The sequence below is a fragment of the Lycorma delicatula genome, chromosome 6 (genome assembly GCF_047948215.1).
Source record: "Lycorma delicatula isolate Av1 chromosome 6, ASM4794821v1, whole genome shotgun sequence".
NCBI classification, from domain to species: Eukaryota; Metazoa; Arthropoda; class Insecta; order Hemiptera; family Fulgoridae; genus Lycorma; species Lycorma delicatula.
In genome coordinates, this window is record NC_134460.1 from 81,998,725 (window position 1) to 82,022,747 (window position 24,023).

Here is a 24,023-nt window from a genome sequence, read left to right on the forward strand (position 1 = left end):
CCTTCCAAAATCTAGTATAACAAAGAAAAGAAACCACCTGAACCCTAAGGAGAATAAAAAGATAACACCATGAAGACACACTGAGTCAATAGAAGAAGAATTAACTAAAACACAGTTGAGAGACTGCGCTCCAAAAAATACGAACCCCCAACCCTACTAATAAAAGAATGAAAATTGGCCCATAACAATAAAGCAAACACGTAAATCCTAGCTAAATATTTCAACAAACTCTAAATTGCGAAGAACCAACAGAATTCCTAAACTTCAACACCAAAATCCCAATAACACCACCACCAGAAAACATGAACCCTCTCACAATAAAGAAGTCTACCACTAATTGCTTTGTAATTTCAAAGAAATTACAAAGCATGAAGAATTACAAAGCAGCAGGAGAATATCAAATGTTTGTAGAGGTGTGGAAATAAACAACATACAAAATTCTTTCAAGAATTATTATCCTCAACAGGATTGGTCCACAACTTAAGAGAAAGAAACTAGGAGAATACCAGGGATGTTTCAGCCCCTGGAGGAGTTGTCCAGATCAGATCATCAGTGTCTGAAGCTAATAATGGATTACAACAAAAAAAGAAACAGACAGGGTGGTAATATTTATAGATTTCAAGAAAGTTTATCTTATGTCTGCATCTACAGAGAAATCCTGCTAAAAATTCTAAGACACCTTAGACTACATATCAAATTAATAAAAATGATAAAATTGACCCTCACAAACACTAAAAGGTTCAGAGATGAGCTCTCTGAACCTATTGAAATCAAAATAGGACTGTGCCAAGGTGATGGGCTCTCACTGCTATTATTCAGCTGCGCTCTAGAAATGGTAATGAGGAAATAGCTCAAAAACTGTTTTGGTTTTGCTGATGACTTGAGACTGCTAACAAACGACATTGCAAATAAAATTTCCTCAAAATTTCATTTGAAACAAACATGATTAAAAGAAGTAAACATAAATTGTAATAAAATCAAAATTTAGTAACCCGATTTAAATACCTTGGAAAAATACTAATAAGCAACCTAAGTGAAAAAACCTTGATACAAATAACAAGGAAAAAACTAACTAAAGCTCAGAAATTAACCTGGTACACTTACAATAAAAAATGCCTATCAATAAATGAAAAAGTATGACATTAATGCAGTATGACATTAACACTCTTCCACTTGAACAGACAGACAGAATCCTGAAAATTGAAAAAGAACTGGAAGAACCTGCATCAATGAAAAGTACAGAAAGATGGGCAATGGTGGATTGTGCTGAACATAGTCATATACAAAGAGTTAGAACTCATCACTGGTACCATGCGTAAGAGGAGACTAGTTTTCTTTGGACATATCATGACCAAGGTGCTAATCATATCTAGATTAAAGACCTCTGAAACAGCTAATACACAGTACATTCTCGACTCAAAAAACACCAAGATAGATGCAGATGTATCAGTGAAATAAGAGAAGATTAGAAGGAAATTGGCTTTACACCAGTAGACACCACAGATAAGATAAAATTAAACAGAGAAATTAAGAAAACAATTATCATTTTACATGTCACAATAAAAACCTCACAACACAAATATTTTCAACACTAGAAAGTGCACAAAAGAGTGAAATGTATGAAAAGGTACTGGGCAAGACTGCAGTCCCATCGAAGAGACTTTATAACGGACTGACTAAGTGATCCTATGTCATAAAAGATAATATATGTATATGTATATGATACAAAATCTATATATAACTATATATCTATATACTATATATAACTATATATCTATATACTATCTCTGTGGCAGAGTGAAAGCACCTCAGCCTTTCATCCAGAGGTCTTGAGTTCAAATCCCGGTCAAGCATGACATTTTTCATATTTACAAATTTCCATTTTCATATTCCCTTCTTTGTAAACTTCTTTGGTGAAGTAATTCATCAATCATATTTAATAGTAAATATCATTAATGTAATTGTTTATGTGAAATGTGTATCATATAAATATAAATCATATGTGAAATATGTAAATTTCCATTTTCATATTCCCTTCTTTGGTGAAGTAATTCATCAATCATATTTAATAGTAAATATCATTAATGTAATTGTTTGTGAAATGTGTATCATATAAATATAAATCATATGTGAAATATGTAAAAATTTTATCATTATTACACATACAACAAATGATATATACATTATTTCTATTTAGGTCTAGCACAGTACTAAAATAAATCCTAGTCTGAAGTAAAAATCTTAGTTCTCAATGAATATTGCTAGAACAAAATTCATCATTCTGATGTTTGAAAATTTTTAATTTTATTCTGGCATGAATTTAACAGTGTAAATCAAATAAAACTGTTAATTTCAACCTTCTTTCATCTGATTACACGGGTATTAAAAAACGGTTCTCTCAATTTATGTATAATTGCTGTAATAGCAAGCACCTAATGCTTTTAATAACAATAAATAAAATTGTTCAAATAATAATTATGTTTAGAATGACATATTTATGGATGATTGCCGAAAATGATTTTTGCGAAATTATTTTTTCAGAACTGGTGACTGGTGAATCAGAAGCTAAAAACAGTAATATAAGTAACCCTCTTGGAAACCAGAATAAAGAAACAAGTTGTAGTAGTAATAAATTTAATTCTATATTTAGAAAACCAAAAATTCCAGCACCAGATTTTAAATTAAGAGAAAGTAGAAAAGCTCTCCATAACAGTATAACAAAAAGTAGCATTGTTTTATCAGTCAGACAAAGTTCTAAACGACGTCTTGATTTCATAAATAACTTATTAAATAAAAAATCTCATGAAACAGTTTCAAGAAAAAAAAGTAAAATAAAAACTCTTGAAAATCAAAAAAGTACATACAGTTTAAATCATTTACCACTTAAATGTAAAGATCTGAATAATACAATTATTACAGATACTGTATTAACACAAACTACACACTGCCGTAAAAGTAAAACAGATTCTTCAATAACATACAGATCTGCAGTAATTCTTGATATTCCGAAAAGAGAATGTACAAGCTGTGACATCATTAACCAAAATATAAATAAGAAATTAGAAGATAAGAACAAATTTTTATTTCTAGACAATGACCTTAAACATTGTCATAAGAAATCTGAACTGAAGCATAATAAATCTTACAAAGAAAGTAGTAAAACACTTGATAACAAAAAAGATTCCTTTATCATTTGTAATCAACCGAACAAAAAAAATCAAAAATCAAAATCAGAAGATTTATCAAAAAATTTATCCAATAAAGAAATAAACAAGACGTTGCTTCAAGGTAATAAAAATCATGGAAATTCTACAACTAGATTAACAAAGTTTGGTTTTGCATTTGTGCACAGTACAAAAATACTGAACGAGCAACTTTGTAATTTTTATACTTGTATTATTAAAAAAATAGATGCATATTTACAACTTAATACCTATAAAAGTTTTGAGAATAGTAACTGTATACCAAACAATTATCTTAACAACAGTGTGTTACACAAAATAAAAAACTGCAATTTTCATGTTGCATTTTCACAATCTGGTAAGTAAAAACAGATTTTTAAATTATTTGAAAAGATTAGGGTTGCTTATTTATTTTATAGGACTCATAGGTATATTCCTTATGTGTACAGCAACATTGACATGAGCTGTAGAGTGACATGAACTTTACTATTGAACTATTATACAAACATAGACAGACAATATGTTTTATCATATTAAACATCAGATAGCAGTCAGAATTTAACTGTACGTTTAGACTTTGATATGTGACTAAATCAGCAACCATATCACTACTCCCAACGCAATTTACTGCTTGTAAGCATAAAGGAAATCAACACATTATATAATAATTAAATAATAAAATTAATACATTACTCTCAATAGAAATTTGTTTGTGAGTAGTAAACTGATGTGTGTTCCAGTAAAGACTAAAACAGATGACTGTGATGCATGTAAACACCTGAGGTATATGAAACGCTAATCAGTTGCTTTTTCTAAAACAGTAATGCTGTGCTGTCATACCATCATATGATTTTCACACAAAGGAGCTATCTAAACATAGTAACTGAGAGTAGCAAAGAGAAAACACTTGAAAATTCAAAAAAAAAAAATAATGGTAATAATAACCTATCAAACATATGGTTTACAACCTTGCTATAAGCAGCCAAGATTGAATATAAAATCATTAGGTTCACTATTTAAAGTGGCTAAAAATAACTGCCAAATTTGGCTTTCTTTCTTACCCTAACAATTTACTCCAAATAAACCTAAAATATTATTCTAAAACAATGTATGACTTAATTGCATAATGTACTTCCATTCAATTGAAAAATAAATTTGCTGCAAAGTGTTATTGTTTGATAGCTTATCTTCCAACTTTATATATATTTTGTAAATTATTTTTGTTGTGTTTTTGTTTCATTAATGAATTTTATATGTTGATCACAATACAAATATCATATTTATTGTATTGTTTTGTCTGTTAATTTTACAGGAGGATTTTCTGCTAAAAATATTCAACCACAAATTCAGAATTCTGTACATATGGAAAATAATAAAAGTGATAAAAAAAAATTTTCTGACCCAAAATCTTCTTGTCCTTGTCAACCAACAAAATCAAATTTACTACAAAAAAGACATAAAAACATATCAGAATCATTATTTTATGGACCTACATTAGACGAGGTTGTTCAACACCTTTTTGGTTTTATAAGATATATCTGTAAACAACTTGGTTTAATACATGAGGAACCTAAGCCCCCAACAACCTATTGTTGTGGAGATACACGATGTAATAAAGAGACTTGTGACATGCCCTGTGTACGTACAATCATGTTTATTTTATTTATTTTTAAAACATTAAATCATAGAAAAAATTTTATGTTGAAAGTAGAAGTAAAACTTTAATAATGGATTATTTTAACAAAAATCCATTTAAATTATTCATTAAACTGGTTATTTTTTTTATTTTTTATTCAGGATGTTGGTCGTAACAATACAGATGTCGTGAAGTGGCTTCATGATGAGTATATTAATTTAGCTAAAGATATAGCAGAAACAAATAATGAACAGTTACACAATTGTCCTTGTGTACAAGAGAATAATTGTCCTGTTGTACTTCAATCTAGGCGTTTTGTTCTTGACAGATTGGCTGAACTGCTTGAAAAGAAACAGGAGCTTGAGATCACTTACAGGTGTGAAATTAATAAGTTCTTATTTTTATTTTTTAAATCACTGCACTTAAGTCAATAAAAAAGTAAACAGTAACAGTAAAACGTACTGCTTAATACTATCAAAATGATTGAATTCTACAAATATGAACAAAAAATATAATCAGGCAGATGAAACAAGCATTTGAGAAAATCATGTGGGAAAACATTAATTCACATTTACTTAATTTTTATGAATATGGTAATCATTACTTTTTAAGGTGCGAAACATATCCAGTTTCTAGCAGGGATCTTGCATCATCACTGTTTATGTAGTCTGTTTGTTAAATTTGGAAACAATTGCAGGATTAGAAAATGATGATCCAGATTATAAATCAGTTAATACAGAAAATATTTTTTTTAATGCACTCTACAGTACTTTGGTAGTAAGCTACAGCTTATATTAACAAGGTGCTGATATAATTCACAAAACCTAGAACATTAAAATATCACTTTACTGGGAATTGCTGAAGCTTCAAATGTTAATTTAAAAAAACAGTACATGATGCTCAAAAATATGCATAACAATGGATGACCCCACTCCACAGATTGCAGAAAGGCTTTACAGTACTTCAAATAGAATTTTTACTTTCTCCTACAGCCTCTTGGCACAAACTGACTTCTCTTCACTTAAGATAAAGATCTGATTTACAACCCAGTATGTAGCATTTGAAGTTTATTTCTAAACTTCAAATTAGAGTTTTTGTTTGCAAAAACTAGCTTTTTGGTATGTGTATCCACAAAAGTGGATAAATTCTTTAACATATATAAAAGTAATTTAGATAACTTTACAAAAAATTATTTTTTAACCAGCCAATCAGAAGTAAATTTTGGAATTCTCCTTGAGTGTCATATATTTTTAATGCACTCTTTCTATCTTGTACAGTTAACAAGGGGTGGTTGAAATGTAACAGGAGAACAAAATATTGTTATAATATTTTAAAATATGTTACAATCTTTTTATTCTACTATACTAACATCCCAAAACTTTTCGACCCATGTTGTATATGCCTTCAGTGTCAAATGTATCTAAAACAATGTGCAGAGATTTAATTTTTAACAGCAAGTGATTTACAGTGATGAAACTGCTGATTGTAGTAGTGACAGTAGGTGTGCAATGAAAGTTTGAGCATCAGAAGTGAATATTGAGGATGAACCTTGCAGTGATCAGTTTCTGTGACTGATAAGAAGCATCAAAAGTGTTTCAGAACCATCAAAAGGAGGTAAAAAAACACCTTCTCCTTTTAATGCTTCTAAAACACCTTGTTGTGTTGCATTTGATAATCCATGGAGCTGATAATTTTACAGCACAATAATGCTCAGCCTCACACATCACATACAAAACAGCTCTTTCCACCTATCTCTACATACTTTTATTTTTTCTTTACATAGTTGTTTGTTCACTTGAGAAAAAATATAAAAATTATGTAAAGAAAAGTTCCATACCCTTCGATATTTTACTTATTAAACTTCAAATGTTTTTAAACAGTTCAGTTACAATGAAATAACATTAGAGCCAACCTGATATTTAACTTTACATATTTTGGCTCAAAATAAGATGTCTTGCATGTGTAGGTACACTTAGAATTTTATGTTTTTATTTTTAATGTAGTGTGAGAATAATTTTTTTCTTTGTTTATGAAAACAGGAGAAATGAAAGAAAAGCATTATCCAATAATCCCAATACTGAAGAACCACAAAAGAGATGTCATATGGTGTGCAAATAATACAAAAGAGATGTCATACAGTGTGCAAATAATTCTTGATTTTAGATGAATTAATAAATTTTGGTATTTTGTCTCATTTTAATATCTCAAAAATAAAGACTATTAGTTAGAAATATGAATATGAGATTCTTTTTTAACTGACCTTTCATTTTTTTCTTTTTAACTACACATTAGACTACTTGTCTATTTAACTACTGTCAATGAAATCGCATTACTATGCAACCAGTTCATATAACCTATCTATAATAGGTATTCAATTGTAATCATTTGTCACTCAAAACCTGGCTTAACTTTTTAAACAGGCAAAGTTTGTTTGAAGCTACATGGAGGGTAACTGAAAACACCCCATTTAAATATCATAGATGCAATGTGTTGATGATGTTCATTATCATGTACCAAAACAAATACATGTTTATTACTTTTTAAATTAATTAAATATGATGATTAATTAAACATGAGTATGTTATTACTTACAATGTGTTTTGAGACCAACGGTAATACCATTTAAGTAATTAGTATTTCATCACTGAAATGCTTGCAACACCAATGTTTCATTGTATTGATTACCAATCGAGAAATGTACCACCTTCTTCTAACTGGGTGGCCCAAGATAAGCAATCCAGTCATGGGAGAAGAGAAACCGAAAATCATTGCCATGCAATTCATATTGACCTTGAATGGCAAGAGGGAATGACTGACCCACATGAATGTCACTGACAAAGGATGCAGGAATATTCATCGTTAAGAAAATTATGCACAGGGCAGATCAATCAAAGGAGGGCAAGAAGAATAGAGTTCATCAGTGATCTACCCGTCAAGTCATCATCCATATATTCGCTTGAAGTCAAGTCATCATCCATATTGGATCTGTACTTGATAAGAAGCATCATACCCACCTGTGAAAAGGACAGAGACCCAGAAAGAAGACATTCTCACTAGTGAACAACATGCCAGTACATCTAAAGGACCTGAACCTTGGAAGCCGTACAAGATCATACCTTTAGAAAAATTAAAGCCTACAGATCATGATAAACAAGTACGGTATTGCATGTGGCAACTGCAGGAAACTTCTACTTAATCGCTGATGAGGCATGGTTCCACCTCAGTTGCTACATTCGCAAAAATTGTGCTACTTGTGTGTCAAAAACCCATTAAAAATATTTTAACTACAACTGCATGATGTGAAGATTGAAGTGTAGTGCACTGTGTTGGGGACAAGAATCATTGGACCCATTTTCTTTATAAACACAGTGAACTCAGCAAGTTACACTGTAGATATATTCCAGCCCTTCGTAGCGCAACAGACACCAGACGAATGATGTTAAATAACAATCAGGACAACATGCACAGTATATAGTTTACTTGGAACCAGTACACTCAGTTTTCACAACTGACAGGACCGCCCTGAAGGATCTATAGCCTCCATGGTCACCTATCTATCCAGTTGTGATTATTTGTGGGGCAACCTGAAAGGCAAGGTTTACCAGAACAATCCACAAACTCTTGAAGCACTGCAACAGAATACACACAAGTTATAGCAAGTCACACTGAACATGATTCATCATGTCAAACTGTCTTGGACCACGGCGGTCAACGTTCCACCAGTACCTGTAGAGACAGATGAAACCACATAATTGTCTTTAATTTACTTGTATAATAATGCCTAACATTTCTCATGTGTTATTTGCTTATTTAGGGTTTGGATTATCTTGGGCCATCTCCTGTATAATATGGTCTCTTATATATGGTGCATTCTATATATGGTCTTTTAACTAGCACTAACCTTGGTGGACAATTTACCAAGTACCAAAAACAATTCTGTGATCATGACTTAAAATCCTTATCCAGTTCCACACTTTTCAGGATGGTTTAAATCAGACAACTGAATGTTTTTATAAAATTTTGTTCCTACCTTTTGTAGAAAATTTTTAATTTCATTTATTATAAGAAATATCAATGAAAATGAGTGAATCCATGCTTTTCTTAATTTAACTTTATAAAGGCAATTAAAAAGAACCAATTTTCATTTAATCACAGAAGTTTTGTATATGATTCATGATGCTTGTATCACAAAAAAATGGAAACTATGAATTCACCCTTATATTAGTGATTTAAAAGAAATATCCAAGGTCTCAAAGTACAAAACTCAAAAATTTGTGTAAAATTCAAATTTCTACCACAATAGTTTCAGAAGGTAAACAGAGATTAGTAAAATGTAACTTTAATTGTAATTATCCTTTTGAGGATTGGTTTTAAGGGAAATTGTTACGGAGTCTTTCAGCAATTTTTCGGCATTGAATCTTAATTTGAATAAGATTTGCAGGTTTTGAAACTTTCTAGAGCATGAATTAAGAATCCCCTCTTAAAATTGTATGGAGCAAAAAGTAAGATCCCAGCTAAGTTTCATTTGCCGTCCTAACTGGTTTATTTTCCAAAATAATCTTTGATTACATTTTAAGATCTTTCTCTCATTTTAAGATTTGGTAATGAGATTAATGGTTGACATTGAATAGACTTAACTTACAGGTACATTTTTGATATAACTATTCTACTACAACCAAAAGCAATAAAGACTGGGTACAGTTCTATTCAAAAACAAACAATAAAGACTGGGTACAGTTCTATTCAAAAACAAAAATTGTACATGTTGGTTGGGGATATGCAAGCATCTACTTAATACAGTGATATGGAGAAGTCCATTTTAAAAATCACAGCCTAATATTAATAAAAAAATAATAATTTTGTTGATTTACAATGAAAATTAAAAAGATTATCTAAAGAAATAAATAATATCAACGCAATATTTAAAACAATATTTATATGGAATATTTTAGAGAAATACCTCAAGTGAAATAATTTTTGATTTTGAAAAAATCTTTATATTTAAAATTTTTGGATTTTTAACCTTACAATGATCATAAGTATAATCAAACAACCGAAAGCCACCTGCTGCTAGCTTATTATAATGAAGTGAAATAATGTTAATTAATTAAAGCCAATTATTTACTTATTATCTTTCACCTGAATTTAAACACAGAAGACTAATGTAATATACAGTGCAGCAAAACTCCAATGACACATTAAGGGGGATAATAAGAAACCTGGATGATAGAATTGCATTATTGTTCCACTTGAAGGCCTAACAAGTAAGTTTGAAAATCTACAAAAGGAAATTTCATTTTCTAGAGTACTCCTGCATAAAAATATTTCAGTTTGTATTTGTTTTATATCTTTATCATTTACAGCAGAGAAATATTTTTCTGTAACATAAAAACAAGTTTTCCAACTTTAATGTTAAATCTGTATCAGACTGAATGGATAACTAGAGTATCAGCTAAATGGAATTTTATGGTATTCAGTCACTGTTCAAAATTACTGTGCGTTATAATACAAAACCTGTATATACAATATACAAAATCTTAATTCTCATGTCTACACTCAATACAGAGCAGTGGTAATTAAAAACTAGTAATTATTATTTGTAACAGTTTGTACAAACAGATTTTTATTTTTAACAAATTAATCTGTACAAAATACAATAATACACATCTCATACAATAATGTGTTAAATTAATATTTTCATAGAAAGATAAGTGTACTATTTACAAGTAAGCAAATTGTAAAAATTCCTCTTTCCCCATTATTTACATCAATAATGATTGATCCACAGTTAACTTTTACAAATCCAAACATTTTACACCAGTAAACATAAGTGAGCAGACACATTCTGCTACAAAATATGTTTATCACCTAGAAAAAATTACCTGTAATGGCAATTTGTCATAAAAATGGAAAATTCATGCATGTTTTAACTTATACACATAAAATATGTTGTAGCAGAATTTTATTTACGCAAACTATTTATTAAATTACATGGGTGCAATCATTATGAGTTTGCACTAATTTGGTTTATCATTCTTTTAAAACTTATTATTAAATTACATGCCTTTTCAAAAATGTTTATAATACTTGCTATTAGAACTTTTTAAAAACATGTACTTTTTATCCAGAACTTAACAAATTTAAATAAACCATAGTCCTGGAGGTAGCACACTTTCATAACAAATTTACATCAGCCTGGAGATGAGTTAGATTTTTTGTTTAGTAAATGGCTGACAGAGAAAGCTAGTAGGATAATACTGTTGTGCAATCGCTTCTATTGATAATAAGATGACAAACTTTTAATGTTTTATGTAATTTTTTATTTTTTTTATACCAATCTATTTTTTTTAAACATAATTTATCCACAAATAACAAAAAGTCAACCTGCATACATGTTGTACATGAAAATTTGTGAATAACGGATGAAAATAAACTTTCTTTTTATGAGGTTTAAAACACAAGATCTCTTGTATAAATGTTTTTGTTATTTTTCAATCTAAATAAAAAATTACAATGTTATTATGTATTTGAGGGTTAATGTTTCTACTTCCTTACAGAGAGAAAATTTACTGTTAGCTAGTAAAAGTACCTAAAGTTGGGAACTTGGTATGCATCTTTATATCCAGGGTAGATCCTGTGAAGGAATATTAAGATCGTAGTGGCCACTGTTTCACCTGTGGTGCAACCAGTCATCTACAGGACTGCTGGCGAGTGGCTCAGTGTCCTTCCTGTAGGTTGCATGGACATGCACCTGAGGGTAGGGGAAGCAAGACTTCACCTGCAACATGAAGATGCAGCACCTGTTCAGTGCTGATGGGTGTCTGTGGGAGATAGTCCAAAGGATTCCTTTGGGGTCCTCTCATTAGAGGCGTGGCATGTACTGCAAGACAGAGTCTCGGCTGCCTGAACAGAACCTTGTATTCTGCCAAGGTAGTTTGATGTAAAGGCACCCCTGGAGCTGAGTTATGCTTAGATGCTGGTTCCTTTATTTAATGTTATGTTAATAAAATAAACCCTTTCCATTATGTAATGATGTCAGTACAATACATTAATTTATTATGTAAGTGCTGCTCTATCTATTGCTATTTTTATAAGAATGTCTCTACCAAATACTGTCCGATTGTTTATCAAATTGAAATTCTGTTAATGCATAAAAATAATACATAATGTATATTACATATATAAATAGAATTTCAATTTGTTAAACCATTAGACAGTATTTGAGACATTTTCATAAAAACGGTAATGCATAGTTTTTATTATATTTCAGTACTGAAACTGACATTACACCATGAGCATGGTTTAATTTAGTAACATAGTATTTTCTTAATTTTTTAATAGCTTTATTTAATGTGCAATTCATAAAATGGATTCAATCATGACTGAGGAAGGAGGATCCTGCAAAAATACAATCATGATAAACCAACGTAACATATGTCTATAAATTACAAATCATAATAACAGGTTTGTAGTTTTTTGCCAAAAGTGGAATTTTTTATACTGGCATACATTGTAAACAAAAAAAAAAATTCAATAACTTGCGACATAGTCCTTCAAGTACCATACTTCAATGTGTATTGAGTCAGGCTAGCAATGACCACCAAGAAGGCACTGCTACCCCCACTGTTTGACTAATAACAGCAAAATGTAAGTTTTACTTCCAGAAAGTCCTCATGTATGTTATATATAAATAAAATTTAATAAGAAGCTGTTGGACAATCAAACACTTGGTGTTATAATATTAACATACTACACAATATTAGGATATTGTTAAGGTAAAATTTAAACAATTATCATTCAAACTAATTTTTTTTTCTTTTTTATGCTAACACGTGTGTATGTTACAGTTACACACAAAAAAAGAAACTTTCCATATGTGTAATACTATTCTGTCATCTCTTTAGACAGGTTTAAACTACAACCTAGGTCATACAACCTAGGTCAGTTCAATTTTACAAATTTCCTTTATTTCTTAATTCACTTAGAGCCTGCCCGAAAAAATTACCCTTTTCTATGATTGCATTAAGGCAGAATTTTATAAAAGTAAAAGATGCCATGCCTGAATGCAAATGCCAGAACTTAACATCTAATGCTATGATCATTAGTCATTTGAAACTGGTAATTCACACTGAAACTGTAGGCTATTGTTTAATTTTACTGTTTATTAGCTGTTATGCAGTCTATTCTGAACATCTTTTAATTTTCAAAAGTTGCTACTTCCAGAGATATTCCAACTGTCATGTCAACATAAGTTATAAGGATTGATCACCATCATATCATATTTACCATTATTTTCTGTATTCCCATCATATACTATTTAACTGCATTTACTAATTTAAGACTATTTCAGTTCAACATTTATTTTATCAGTCATGTTTCTGACTTAATGCATTCATTCTTATCAATACTTTATCACATATGAACAATGTTGAAGGTATTATACACACAAATAATTTATTAGGTATTACATTATACATTACAATTGCTTTTTTAAGGTGATTAATTATTATTATTATTATTAATGACAAGTAATTTGCCAATATATATATATAGTGTAAAACTGTATGTAATATATTTTGTAGATGTATTTAACTGCAAATAACATACAATACCAATTATAAATTAACTACAAACGTGCAAAATGGAAAATAACAGAAAAGTGGCAAAAAACTTTACTTGTTGATTTGAATATATCAAAATTTGTACATACTAATTACACATTTACACAATAAAAATTACTATAAGCAGTTTTTTTTTTTTTACATTGGATCACAAAGAATAATTAGACCAACCTAGTTGGTTGGTCTTATCTTCAAGTGGTTAACTTGACATAAAAAATCAGCTAATTTCAAAGTCGAGAGTTCAAGGTTCAAATCCTAGTAAAGACAGTTACTTTTATATGTTTTTGAATACTAGATCGTCGATACCGATGTTCTTTGGTGGTTGGGTTTTTAATTTATCACAAATCTCAGGAATGGTTGACCTGAGACTATATAAGACTACATTTCAATTACATTCATACACATCATCCTCTGAAGTAACACCTTATGGTGGTTCCGGAGGCTAAACAGTAAAAGGTCACAGATAATTGTGATGAAATGCTGCTTATCTTTTTTTTAAGTTAAAAAGATACTAACTTTCTATACAGATTAAATATAATTCTAGAAACTCACAGATGTCACTGATAAACAACCAACATTGTAATTAAAATAAAATTCTCTAAAAACACATTTAGAAAGCAGTAATTTTTTAATTTAATAAAAGATAAATTTAGATTAATTTAATGATATTTTTAATGTTAAAATGTTGAGACTGGATCCCAGTCACTTGAGTTTATTGAGTTTACATTTGAGTTTATTGTAATGTATTTCAAAATAAAGTAAGATTTAAATGGGTAATTTAAAACTTATATGAGCAAGTAAGTTACATATTTACTTGCATGGGCAAGTTACATATTAAAGCTGAACTACTCTATGATTACATAACAAAAATATAAAATTCAACAAATATAAAACTCCCAATCTTTAAACGTATCCTTCATATCCAACTTTTTAGGGAAGAAAATTGAAAAAAAAAAAAGAGCGTACGTATAAATAAATACAAGTATGAGTGCAATAAACATTTAAAATACTTAATACTAGTTAATCTTTGTTTAAAATAACACTTTTTTTTAGTACTGCTCATAAACAGAAAATCATTCCTAGTAGCCGACAACTTGGGAGAGGTATTGTCATGTAATTTTGTGCTGTAATAAGTTCAATTATATGCTTAGTCAATGTTTTTATTGTCCATATGAAGAAATTTCTTGCCTTCAGTAAGGTGAATTCAGTATGAACTCAATAATAAAAAAAATATATATATATATACATTCTGACTAACTATAAAAAATTTTGATTTTTTTTTTAATTTTCTTATGGTGGGTGAAGTTTTTCTTTAATCATAATGGTGAAGTAAATTTATAAAATTTTTTACCACTGATGCTATGAAGAAAAAAGTCATTTACGGCATAACATAATTAAAAGTGGCTTGAGCAAAATTTTAATTTTAGAAATTAGTTTTTAATGTTTTAAAGTAATTTTTAATATTATGTTAAATGCATGTTGGAAAGATTAATTAAAATAACTGTAAAATCAAGGTATTGATACACATTAACTGGAAATGTTATGTTGAATGCACAGAAAAATTCTTGTTGACTTATGTTGGTTAAAATTCTAGAGATTTTTCTGATTGACAACTGATGAGTATATATCAGCATAACTAATACTAAAAGGCATGCCATTCAAGTTACTCATTTGCCACATTTTATTCAGTAAACTTCAAGCTGTGCATGTTTTTACACTCAACAGGCTAGCCAAAAACAAGTTATGTTTAAACAAATGTTTATTGTAAGCGTTCAATCATAATTCTAACACATAAGAGATCTTTCAAAAGATGTGTATGGTATTTGGGGAAAATACAGTAAAAGAACAAATTGCATGAAATTGGTTCCTAAAAGTTTGTTTCAGGCAATGAGGGGCTCGAGTGTGTACCCCAATCTGAAAGATTCTTTAGATGATGAGGATTTGGGGAATTGCAATTGAAACAAATTTGAAACTGACGTGCATAGAATTTACTTATGTTTAATGATAATGAAGAAACCATAAGGTCATGATAATTAGCTAGTAAACAAATGTGGAAGTTACATAAATGGGTCCAGTAGTTTGACACCTGAGAACTAACTGCAATCTGTCAAAATATGTATTTCTCACCTTACTCAGTCAAAAACCAAAACTTTATTACACAGAATTTTAACATCTGATGAGAAATAGATCATGTACTTGAATCACTAGGTGTCTCATAAGTGCAAACTGATCATCACTCATCCATAATTTGTTTTTAGGAGTGAAAAAACTACCACTTCTAATATTTTCTGTGATCAGCTAGAAAGATTTCATAAAGAATTAATGAGAAAAAAGCAAGCATTAATAAACAGGAAGAAAAAAGCTTCGTTCCTTCAGGGCATCATCCAACACCATGTGTCAAAGACAACTCATGACAAGAACTTGAATCAAAGGTTATGTCCCATTCATCACACTCACCAGATCTCTCATTAATAGATTTCCCACTTGTTTCTGAGTCTGGATAATCATATGAGGAACAAGCAATGAAAGTGATCTGTGAAAGAAAAAGTGTCAAAACTCTCTTCAGTAAATCACCATTTTTTTATTAAAATGGGATTTAAGTTATTAAATCATTGGAAGAAAGTTATAAAATGCAAGGTTCATATTTTAACAGTCATTTTAAAATGAGAAAATATATTTAATTTTTCATATGAAAAAATAACCAAAACTCTTTCTGGTAATAATACCAGATTTATTTCCTACACACACCACAAATAATTATTGAAGGAACTTATATAATTTTTTCAGACTAATTAAAAATAGGCCTCCTAAACTAACTGTTTTAATAATAATTTTATATTAATAACTACTTTAGTCGGTAGAATTTTTATACAACCCTTCACACTAATATCTCCTTAATCAGACTGTTAAATTCTGTCCAATGCGAAGCGTTTAGAAGAAAAATCTGATACATATTTAATGGAGTTTCATACATACTCTGGGGCAGAAATAACTGAAAAAACCTTCTAAAGAAAAAAATAAATAAAAGAACTAAAATTTGATAATAAGAAATTATATTACTTTTTGCAAGATTTTGGATACAATTATTCGGCAATTTATAACAACTGAATGCTCATGCACAAACATTAATGGCCGATTTATATATACAAAAACAAACAAATCTTTACTGTTTTTAAGAACAAATTAAGAATATAACATAAAATACAATTACTTTATAAAGGACAAAATAAACAATTTCTTTTTAAACAAAATGATTATTAAAAGTAATATCAATTTTTTTTTAATAAAAAAATAATTATGTTGTACAAATCAAAACATAACACTTTAACCTTTCAAAACATGAAGATTAAATAAAATAAAAATAATCAATAGAAAATAAAACCAATGATAAAAAATATAACAGCAAGACAATATAGGTTGAAGAAAGCAAAATATATAAATACAAATTCAAAATATATAAATTAAACAAATAGTTCATAACATGTTATATTGTAGGAGTAACTTCAACTTTACAATCAAAAATGGTTGGGAAGAAAAAGGCAGTCCTATCTATAAAAACAAACCCTATAAGCACCATGCGAAAATAAAAAAAAGACTTTAATACATAAAAATGATCATAATTTTGTTTATCTTTAAAATACAATACGAGATCAATCTTTTAACAGATAAGCATGTATAGTTTAAATATCAACTATATGCTCCTCAATGCACATTTAAAATAATGACAAATTTTCTCTTTGGAAGAAAATGTAGAAGAAAGAATAAAATTCATACTATATATTTCAGTTGCAATTAAATTATTTTTATAATTTAATAACAGATGATCACATCTTAAAATGATAGAAAAAATGTAACATTTTAGACATTTTAAGGCATGGTTAATAATTTAATTACTTCAAAAACTGTAGAATAAATAACATGAAAAATTAAGTTACATACAGCAGGGCTTTGATTATTAATTAATAATCTGTCTATCATCTATCATTTTCTCTAAACTATCATAATAAGGGAATTCTCTCATATATCCATGAAATGATCTGGAAAGTGACAATGTACAGCTTGTCATATACAAGTAAACACATAACATTTTTTACTGAGAAACACCTTAAAAATTGTATTAAAAAATGAAAGAATTTAAAAAATTTTATACTAAATACCATGAAATTTTTTAAAAAAAGTAGCAATAAAAATCATTAATTTAATTCATTTTAAAGAAGTGAAACTCATCTGTTAATTATCATGCATATTGTAATTAAGCACTACACCTGGCAGAATATCAAAGTCCTACTGTAGTTTTATAAACAATTTAACTTTCACAGGTTAAAAATGACCATAAACAAAAAATATTTTATTCATACAATACAAATATATAGATTTCACCAATAATGTAAAAGGACGTATATTTTTGAACATTTCTAAACAAACATGATTTGATTACAACTTATTAATATACAACATACTTATACTTAAAATATTTTTGATTACACCGAATTAAACAAATTTGTGCATGTAATGTACTCATTAATTTTATTTATATATGCCTAAAGAAAAAACAAAAAGAAAGGAAAAACATATCTGACTAAGTAAAATCTTATGATGAATTCTTTGGCTGTTACTCTCCATATTGTCATTCACAATAATTAATTATATAATTATTTTATCATTTAAACAATAGTAAAATAACAAATTATTATATATATTTCTTTATATGTATAATACACTATAACTACCTAATAATTATATTTAACACTGAAACAAATCTGTCCAATTTAAGATATGAACACTTTTTTAAACATATAAACAGACAATATGTGTAACACTGAAATAATTATAATTAATATGATTAGTAAAAATAATAACAAAGTATGAAAGTACCATAATAAAAAGAGCAAAAATTCTAATATCTGCCAGAAACACAATACAATACATATATGTATTTTAAATACAATTTTTTTTATCATACTGATTTTCTAATTTTTTGATGATATAATTTTATAAATAATATTTTTAAAAACAATTCTTTGATGCTGAACAGTTCCCAACTTATGGACATCTGACCCATCATCAATATATAGAAATATAAACAGATAATAGAAACTGAAGAAACAGAAACTGATAATGAAGAACTTGTAGAACTGGATGAAAAACGTATTCTGATATGTATTTTTATATGATTAAAAAAGAAAACACCATTTATGGAGAAATGAATAATGTTTGAATTACTTTCTTGAATGTTAATTCTAATGTTTAAATAAATCTAGTGCCATGAATGTATTTCAAAAGTCTGACTCAATTTATTAATCTCAAATATAGTTAAAAAACTTTCTAAAAAATTAAACAAAAGATTTTTCTTTCTTTTTGAAAGAGGAAAAGTATGGGGCGGGAAGGATGTCCTCAATTATAACATTTTTAAAATAAAAAAATAAATTAGTAAATGTTTAATTCTGCAAGGCATATTTGCATCTATTAAACAGCGTAAATGTGAAGATATTCACAATTTTGCAAGGAATTCATAGAATTTACTTCAAACCTGTCAATGGTTTAATTGGTCTAATGCAGTAAATAGACAACTACTTAAGTCATTTATGTTTGTTTTATTGATGCACAAGAAAAAAAATCCAAATTTTGTAAATACGTTATTAATTACATTTAAAGTACAGTAGAATGTATTCTTTTATTTTTATTAAACTTTGTCATAGAATGAATTCCAAAAATAGTCAAAATATCATCAAATATGAAATGTTTGTAAAGAACTCATTAATTATTAACAACATTACTACATTTAAGCTGGGAACAAGAATATTTTGATTAGATGAATATTTCATCTGATGAAAGTGTTGAAAACATGTTAGTAATAAATTATTTTGAGAATTATATACAAAATTTTACGATGCTTTTTCATTTTAAGCTACAATATTTAAATAATGAATTAATTAATCGTTTTGCTGATTTTTTTTTTAATTCTGGAAAAAATCTTATGTACATTATATAAACATTTAAACAATGTTTGTATAATTATGTTCAGATTTAATTATCTTCATGATCATTTTTGCTCATTGGTATCCATAAGAGAAAAAGTGAAAAATTATATTTTATTTTAAAAATTGGAATAGCTAAATTATAATAATTAATATACAAACAAAACGACTAACAAAAGACTAGTTACTTAATAATAATAATAATAATCTTTATAAATAATAATTCTTCTAATAACATGAAGTGAACAAACAAAAAATATAACTAATATAATCTACATAAAAAAAATGAAAAGAAAAAAGAAACAGCAAAAGCAGAGTAATCGTGAGTTTTCAAACATGCAGCAGACACATAAATTACAGTGTACAAACACTTATATAATAACCATAATAATAGAATGCAAAATTACAACAGCTTTAAGCAGAAAAAATCTGACATACATATAAATTTCTTTATAAACAACAATAACAAATAAGAGACAACATCTGGTTATGAACGTAAAACAGTTATTTAAATTTTCACAGAAAAAAATTAATGATAAAATATATGAACGTAAAAAGAGATCAACTTTATATACACGTAAGAGAAAAAATATAAAGAAGACAAAAAAAAAGTAATAAATAAAATAAATAAAACAGTCTTCATCACTTTGACAGTACACACAAAAATATATAATATATAAACTATTATTTAGCCAGTTATAATCACAGTCAAATTTATAACATTATTTTTTAATTACTTAATGTATATTAATACAATCCAATAAAAAAAAATATATACCACAACATTTAACGAAACAAGAAAAAGAAATCATTAATGTTAATTTTTTTTACCATAAATGGTTACATTTAGTACAACAATTAATTAACAGATATAATACTTCTGATACTGTTATGTTAATACTATATAACCTACACACCGATGTTAAGGAAAATGTTAGAAAACTCACTATCACCATGAAGAATAGTAAAACAATAAAAACTATTTCATAATAAACAAATACTACTATAATAATTAGTAATGATTAACAATTTGAAAAATATACAGTATACATGCATATTTTCAAAATATATGTAATAAACTAAACATTACATCTATTAAAAAAAATTACAATAACATATCATAATGCAGTGATTTAACATTTAAAACTAACCAATACATTACAACTGATTGACTAAAATATTCACAAAAAAAATTTAAAAAGAATACTTTGTGAACACTGCATTATCAGACATAATAGTTAATTACTGGCCATATTAATATAAAAACACTGATATGTTTTACAAAACATTCTATGTAATTTAACAATATAAATATACAGGAAAAATTAGATAAAAGAAAAATAGAATTAATTTAATTCTATTTTAATAATTTGAATGAGAGTACCTCAGCCCAAATGAGCACCATATTATTAAACTTATAAGTTTATTATCAACAGAATACATAATAAATACATCATTTCATAATATAAAAGAAGATTACCTCTACTTTAATGAAATGATAGGATAGTAAAACAAGCATTTTTATAAATATTTCAGTTGAACCTCACACAAAAAAAAAGCCAATTATAAAACACAGTACAATAAAAAAATTATAAATGTAACACAATTGTCATGTGTTTAAAAGGGGGTAAAAAATACTTAAAATAAAAAATGTTTTAATTACAATGGAACTGCAGTAATCCCTTAAATTATTTTAACTTATTTCTTGTAAATGTCACCTTTTTGCACCTATTTTAATTACTCTTTCCTTGAAAACTAGCTAAATATCTTAATATTCAGACTACATTGTATCAATGCTTCTGAAAATAATAATATAAAATAACATAAACCGAATGTAAAGGAACAAACTTTTAAAAAAAAATTTTTAATTTTAACATTTAGAAACTATATATATCTTATTCAAAAGGTAACAGTAAATTCTGAAGAAATTGTAAGATATTATGATTGACAAAAATATATATTTGAAATAATTTATTGAGAAAAACAATGCAGCACAACTAATATAAGCAGAATTGTGTAGAAAAAAATGTATGATTAAAAAAAGTTAAAACAAAACAAAAATTAGCAAACATTTATGGATCAAAAAGAGGGAAAGACCAAAAGAAACCAAAAACTTCACACTTTAATATACTTAATCAAATAATACAATTAATTATTATTATTTGAACCATTTATCAGTATAACTATCATTGTTTAAGGTTCTTTAAGATTACACTTTTATTTTTAATGTTGTATTAATGCAATATTTACAATACTGACTTTCAGTTCAGTAGTCTTTAAAAATCATTGTATAAATTTGTTTTCATTTATGTAGTATTTATTAAGTCCTAGTTATAAAATTTACATTTTATGTGATTTAAAACTTATGTTTAATATAAATATAGATTTAGTCACTGTTCCATATCTAATTACCTAGTTAATAGCTGAATCATTGTGTTATATTAAAATAATGTATTTAATACAATTGTAAAATAAAGTAAAATATGACCAATAAGAAAGAGTATTTTTTCTTTCATTCCTTTTTTTATTTTAAGAAGTAATATTGACATAAGTGAATCACAAAAGATTTTTTCTTTTAATTTAATTTTATATTGTATAACAAAAACAAATATCTTAACTAAAGCAAAATTTGAGTAAAGAAGATAGTGGAATGCCCTAACACTTAAGTCAAGGGATTGTGTCATAAAATAATTAAAAAAATAATAATATGAATAGTTTTATTAATTATTAAAATGACAGAAATGAATGTGTTATTTTTTTGTTTTAATAAAAGAACACAGTTAAAATAAATACACCATAAAAATGGAATGTAGCAATATAAAAACTATATTGAAATGAAAGCAAACTGATAAAATACATGCAAAACTTTTAAATATATTTTTAACTTCTAAAATAAAAATAAATGAAAAAACTAAAATTCACCAAAAGAAATTAAACAAATTATATAGAAACTCCTTTAATGTAACTTCAAAAATTAAATTAAAACTTAATTTAGAAAAAAAAAGAAAAACAACAACATTACTATATTATAGATATATTTCTTTACTTAAATGTTATTTGTGAGGAACAACTGATTTGCATCACCCAAACTACACAAATTAATTACAAACAATTCTGTGAAATTCTGACTATAAACATTACAATTATACTCACGCAGCATTAATTATTATAACTATCTTTATATATATTTATAATTACACATATTTGTTTTTTATATATATATATATATATGTTATGCACTCCCAGTTCAATGGACACACAGACCTCGATAAATAAAACACGAATTTACTAAATTGGTCCTTTGTTTCAATTAATACGAGGGATTACACATATAACAGCATTGAGATGAAAAAGAAATTGGCCATCTATACACAATGGGACTTTGAGGGACTCTAATATATAATACAAAATACTATATATATTACACATTCACAATAACTCATGAATCTGTAATTTAGTTTATAATAAAACTAATTTACAAATGGATAAAAATCTGTCTATTTTATATATTTATATAATCTTATGTAGTAACATTTAATCACAATTACATGGCCAGAGAAAAATGAATAACACGGTAATATAATTTAAATTAAAGACAATATCTTGGTAACTAAGATAAAAAATAAACAAAATAAAACTGTATCCAACAAAACAAAAAAAGAACACTAAATTAAAATAACTCTCTAAACAAATAAAACATAATTATTTGGCCATTATTCTTATCAGACTTGTATGTTCCCTTAACTTATGTGTTTTATTTTAATAAATGAAAAGGCAAATAATATAATATAATAAAAATAATTATATATTTATAATCAAAACATCCCAAATAGTAATAATAGTAAAAATTAATAGCTAATAAATAAATATAGTAACTGTGAAAATTGTGTAGTATTAGGGAATTTGTTTTGTTAACACTTAAAAGAGACAGACACCAAGTTTGATGTTAATTAATGATGTTTTATTTTTGTAAAAAAAATTTTTTTTCAAGATGGATGTTTTAATAAGGGCGACTTGCTTCCTTCGACCGCTTCAGTTGCACTTTCAAACGTTTTGTTCCAATTTGAAATCCATGCATATTAGAAATGGCTGACTGAGCGCTCAGTACATTATCGTATGACACAAACCCTGCAACAAGAAGTGAAATTAATTATGTGACAAATTAAATTTTTTTAGAACAATTAAACATACATACAGTTAACTAACACAGACTTTATAAATTTTATGTAAATAAAAGAATTAATTCTTAATTAATCTGAACCATCAAGCATTTTTTTTTTTAAATTATAAACTGAAAATACTTCAATTAACCTTTTTACTAAAAATACCTTGGAATATAATTTTACATAACCAAAATAATGATTTCAAATAATTTCAAAACACTGTTTATCTAAAATTGAAATTGCTCATTTATTATCACAATTATCAGATAACGAAAATTTTACCTTGAATTTTTATAATTCTTTAACATATTCAGTGCTGATGACACCAATCAGCACCATCTATGATGGCATCATAGATGGGGAATTTATCCTGCGCATGACACCATCTATGCATCAAGAGTACACAGCATCCTTTTATCCTCTACTAATCTTTGAGGGTTTCG

At 27.3% G+C, this 24,023-nt stretch overlaps 1 protein-coding gene across 21 annotated transcripts in view; it reads right to left on the reverse strand.

Moving 5' to 3' along the window:
* Positions 1 to 14,065: 14,065 nt before the first annotated feature.
* The window catches only part of LOC142325978 (CUGBP Elav-like family member 1), a 1,952,897-nt gene continuing 1,942,939 nt past the window's right edge, over positions 14,066 to 24,023 (reverse strand). For 20 of the 21 annotated variants that reach the window (XM_075367994.1, XM_075367987.1, XM_075367984.1 and 17 more), the window contains one exon: positions 14,066 to 23,545. In XM_075367994.1, the coding sequence (XP_075224109.1) occupies positions 23,519 to 23,545 (27 nt within the window). In that variant the 3' untranslated portion in view covers positions 14,066 to 23,518. The remainder of the gene's footprint in view (positions 23,546 to 24,023) is intronic. The other variant, XM_075367992.1, reaches the window with a different exon arrangement.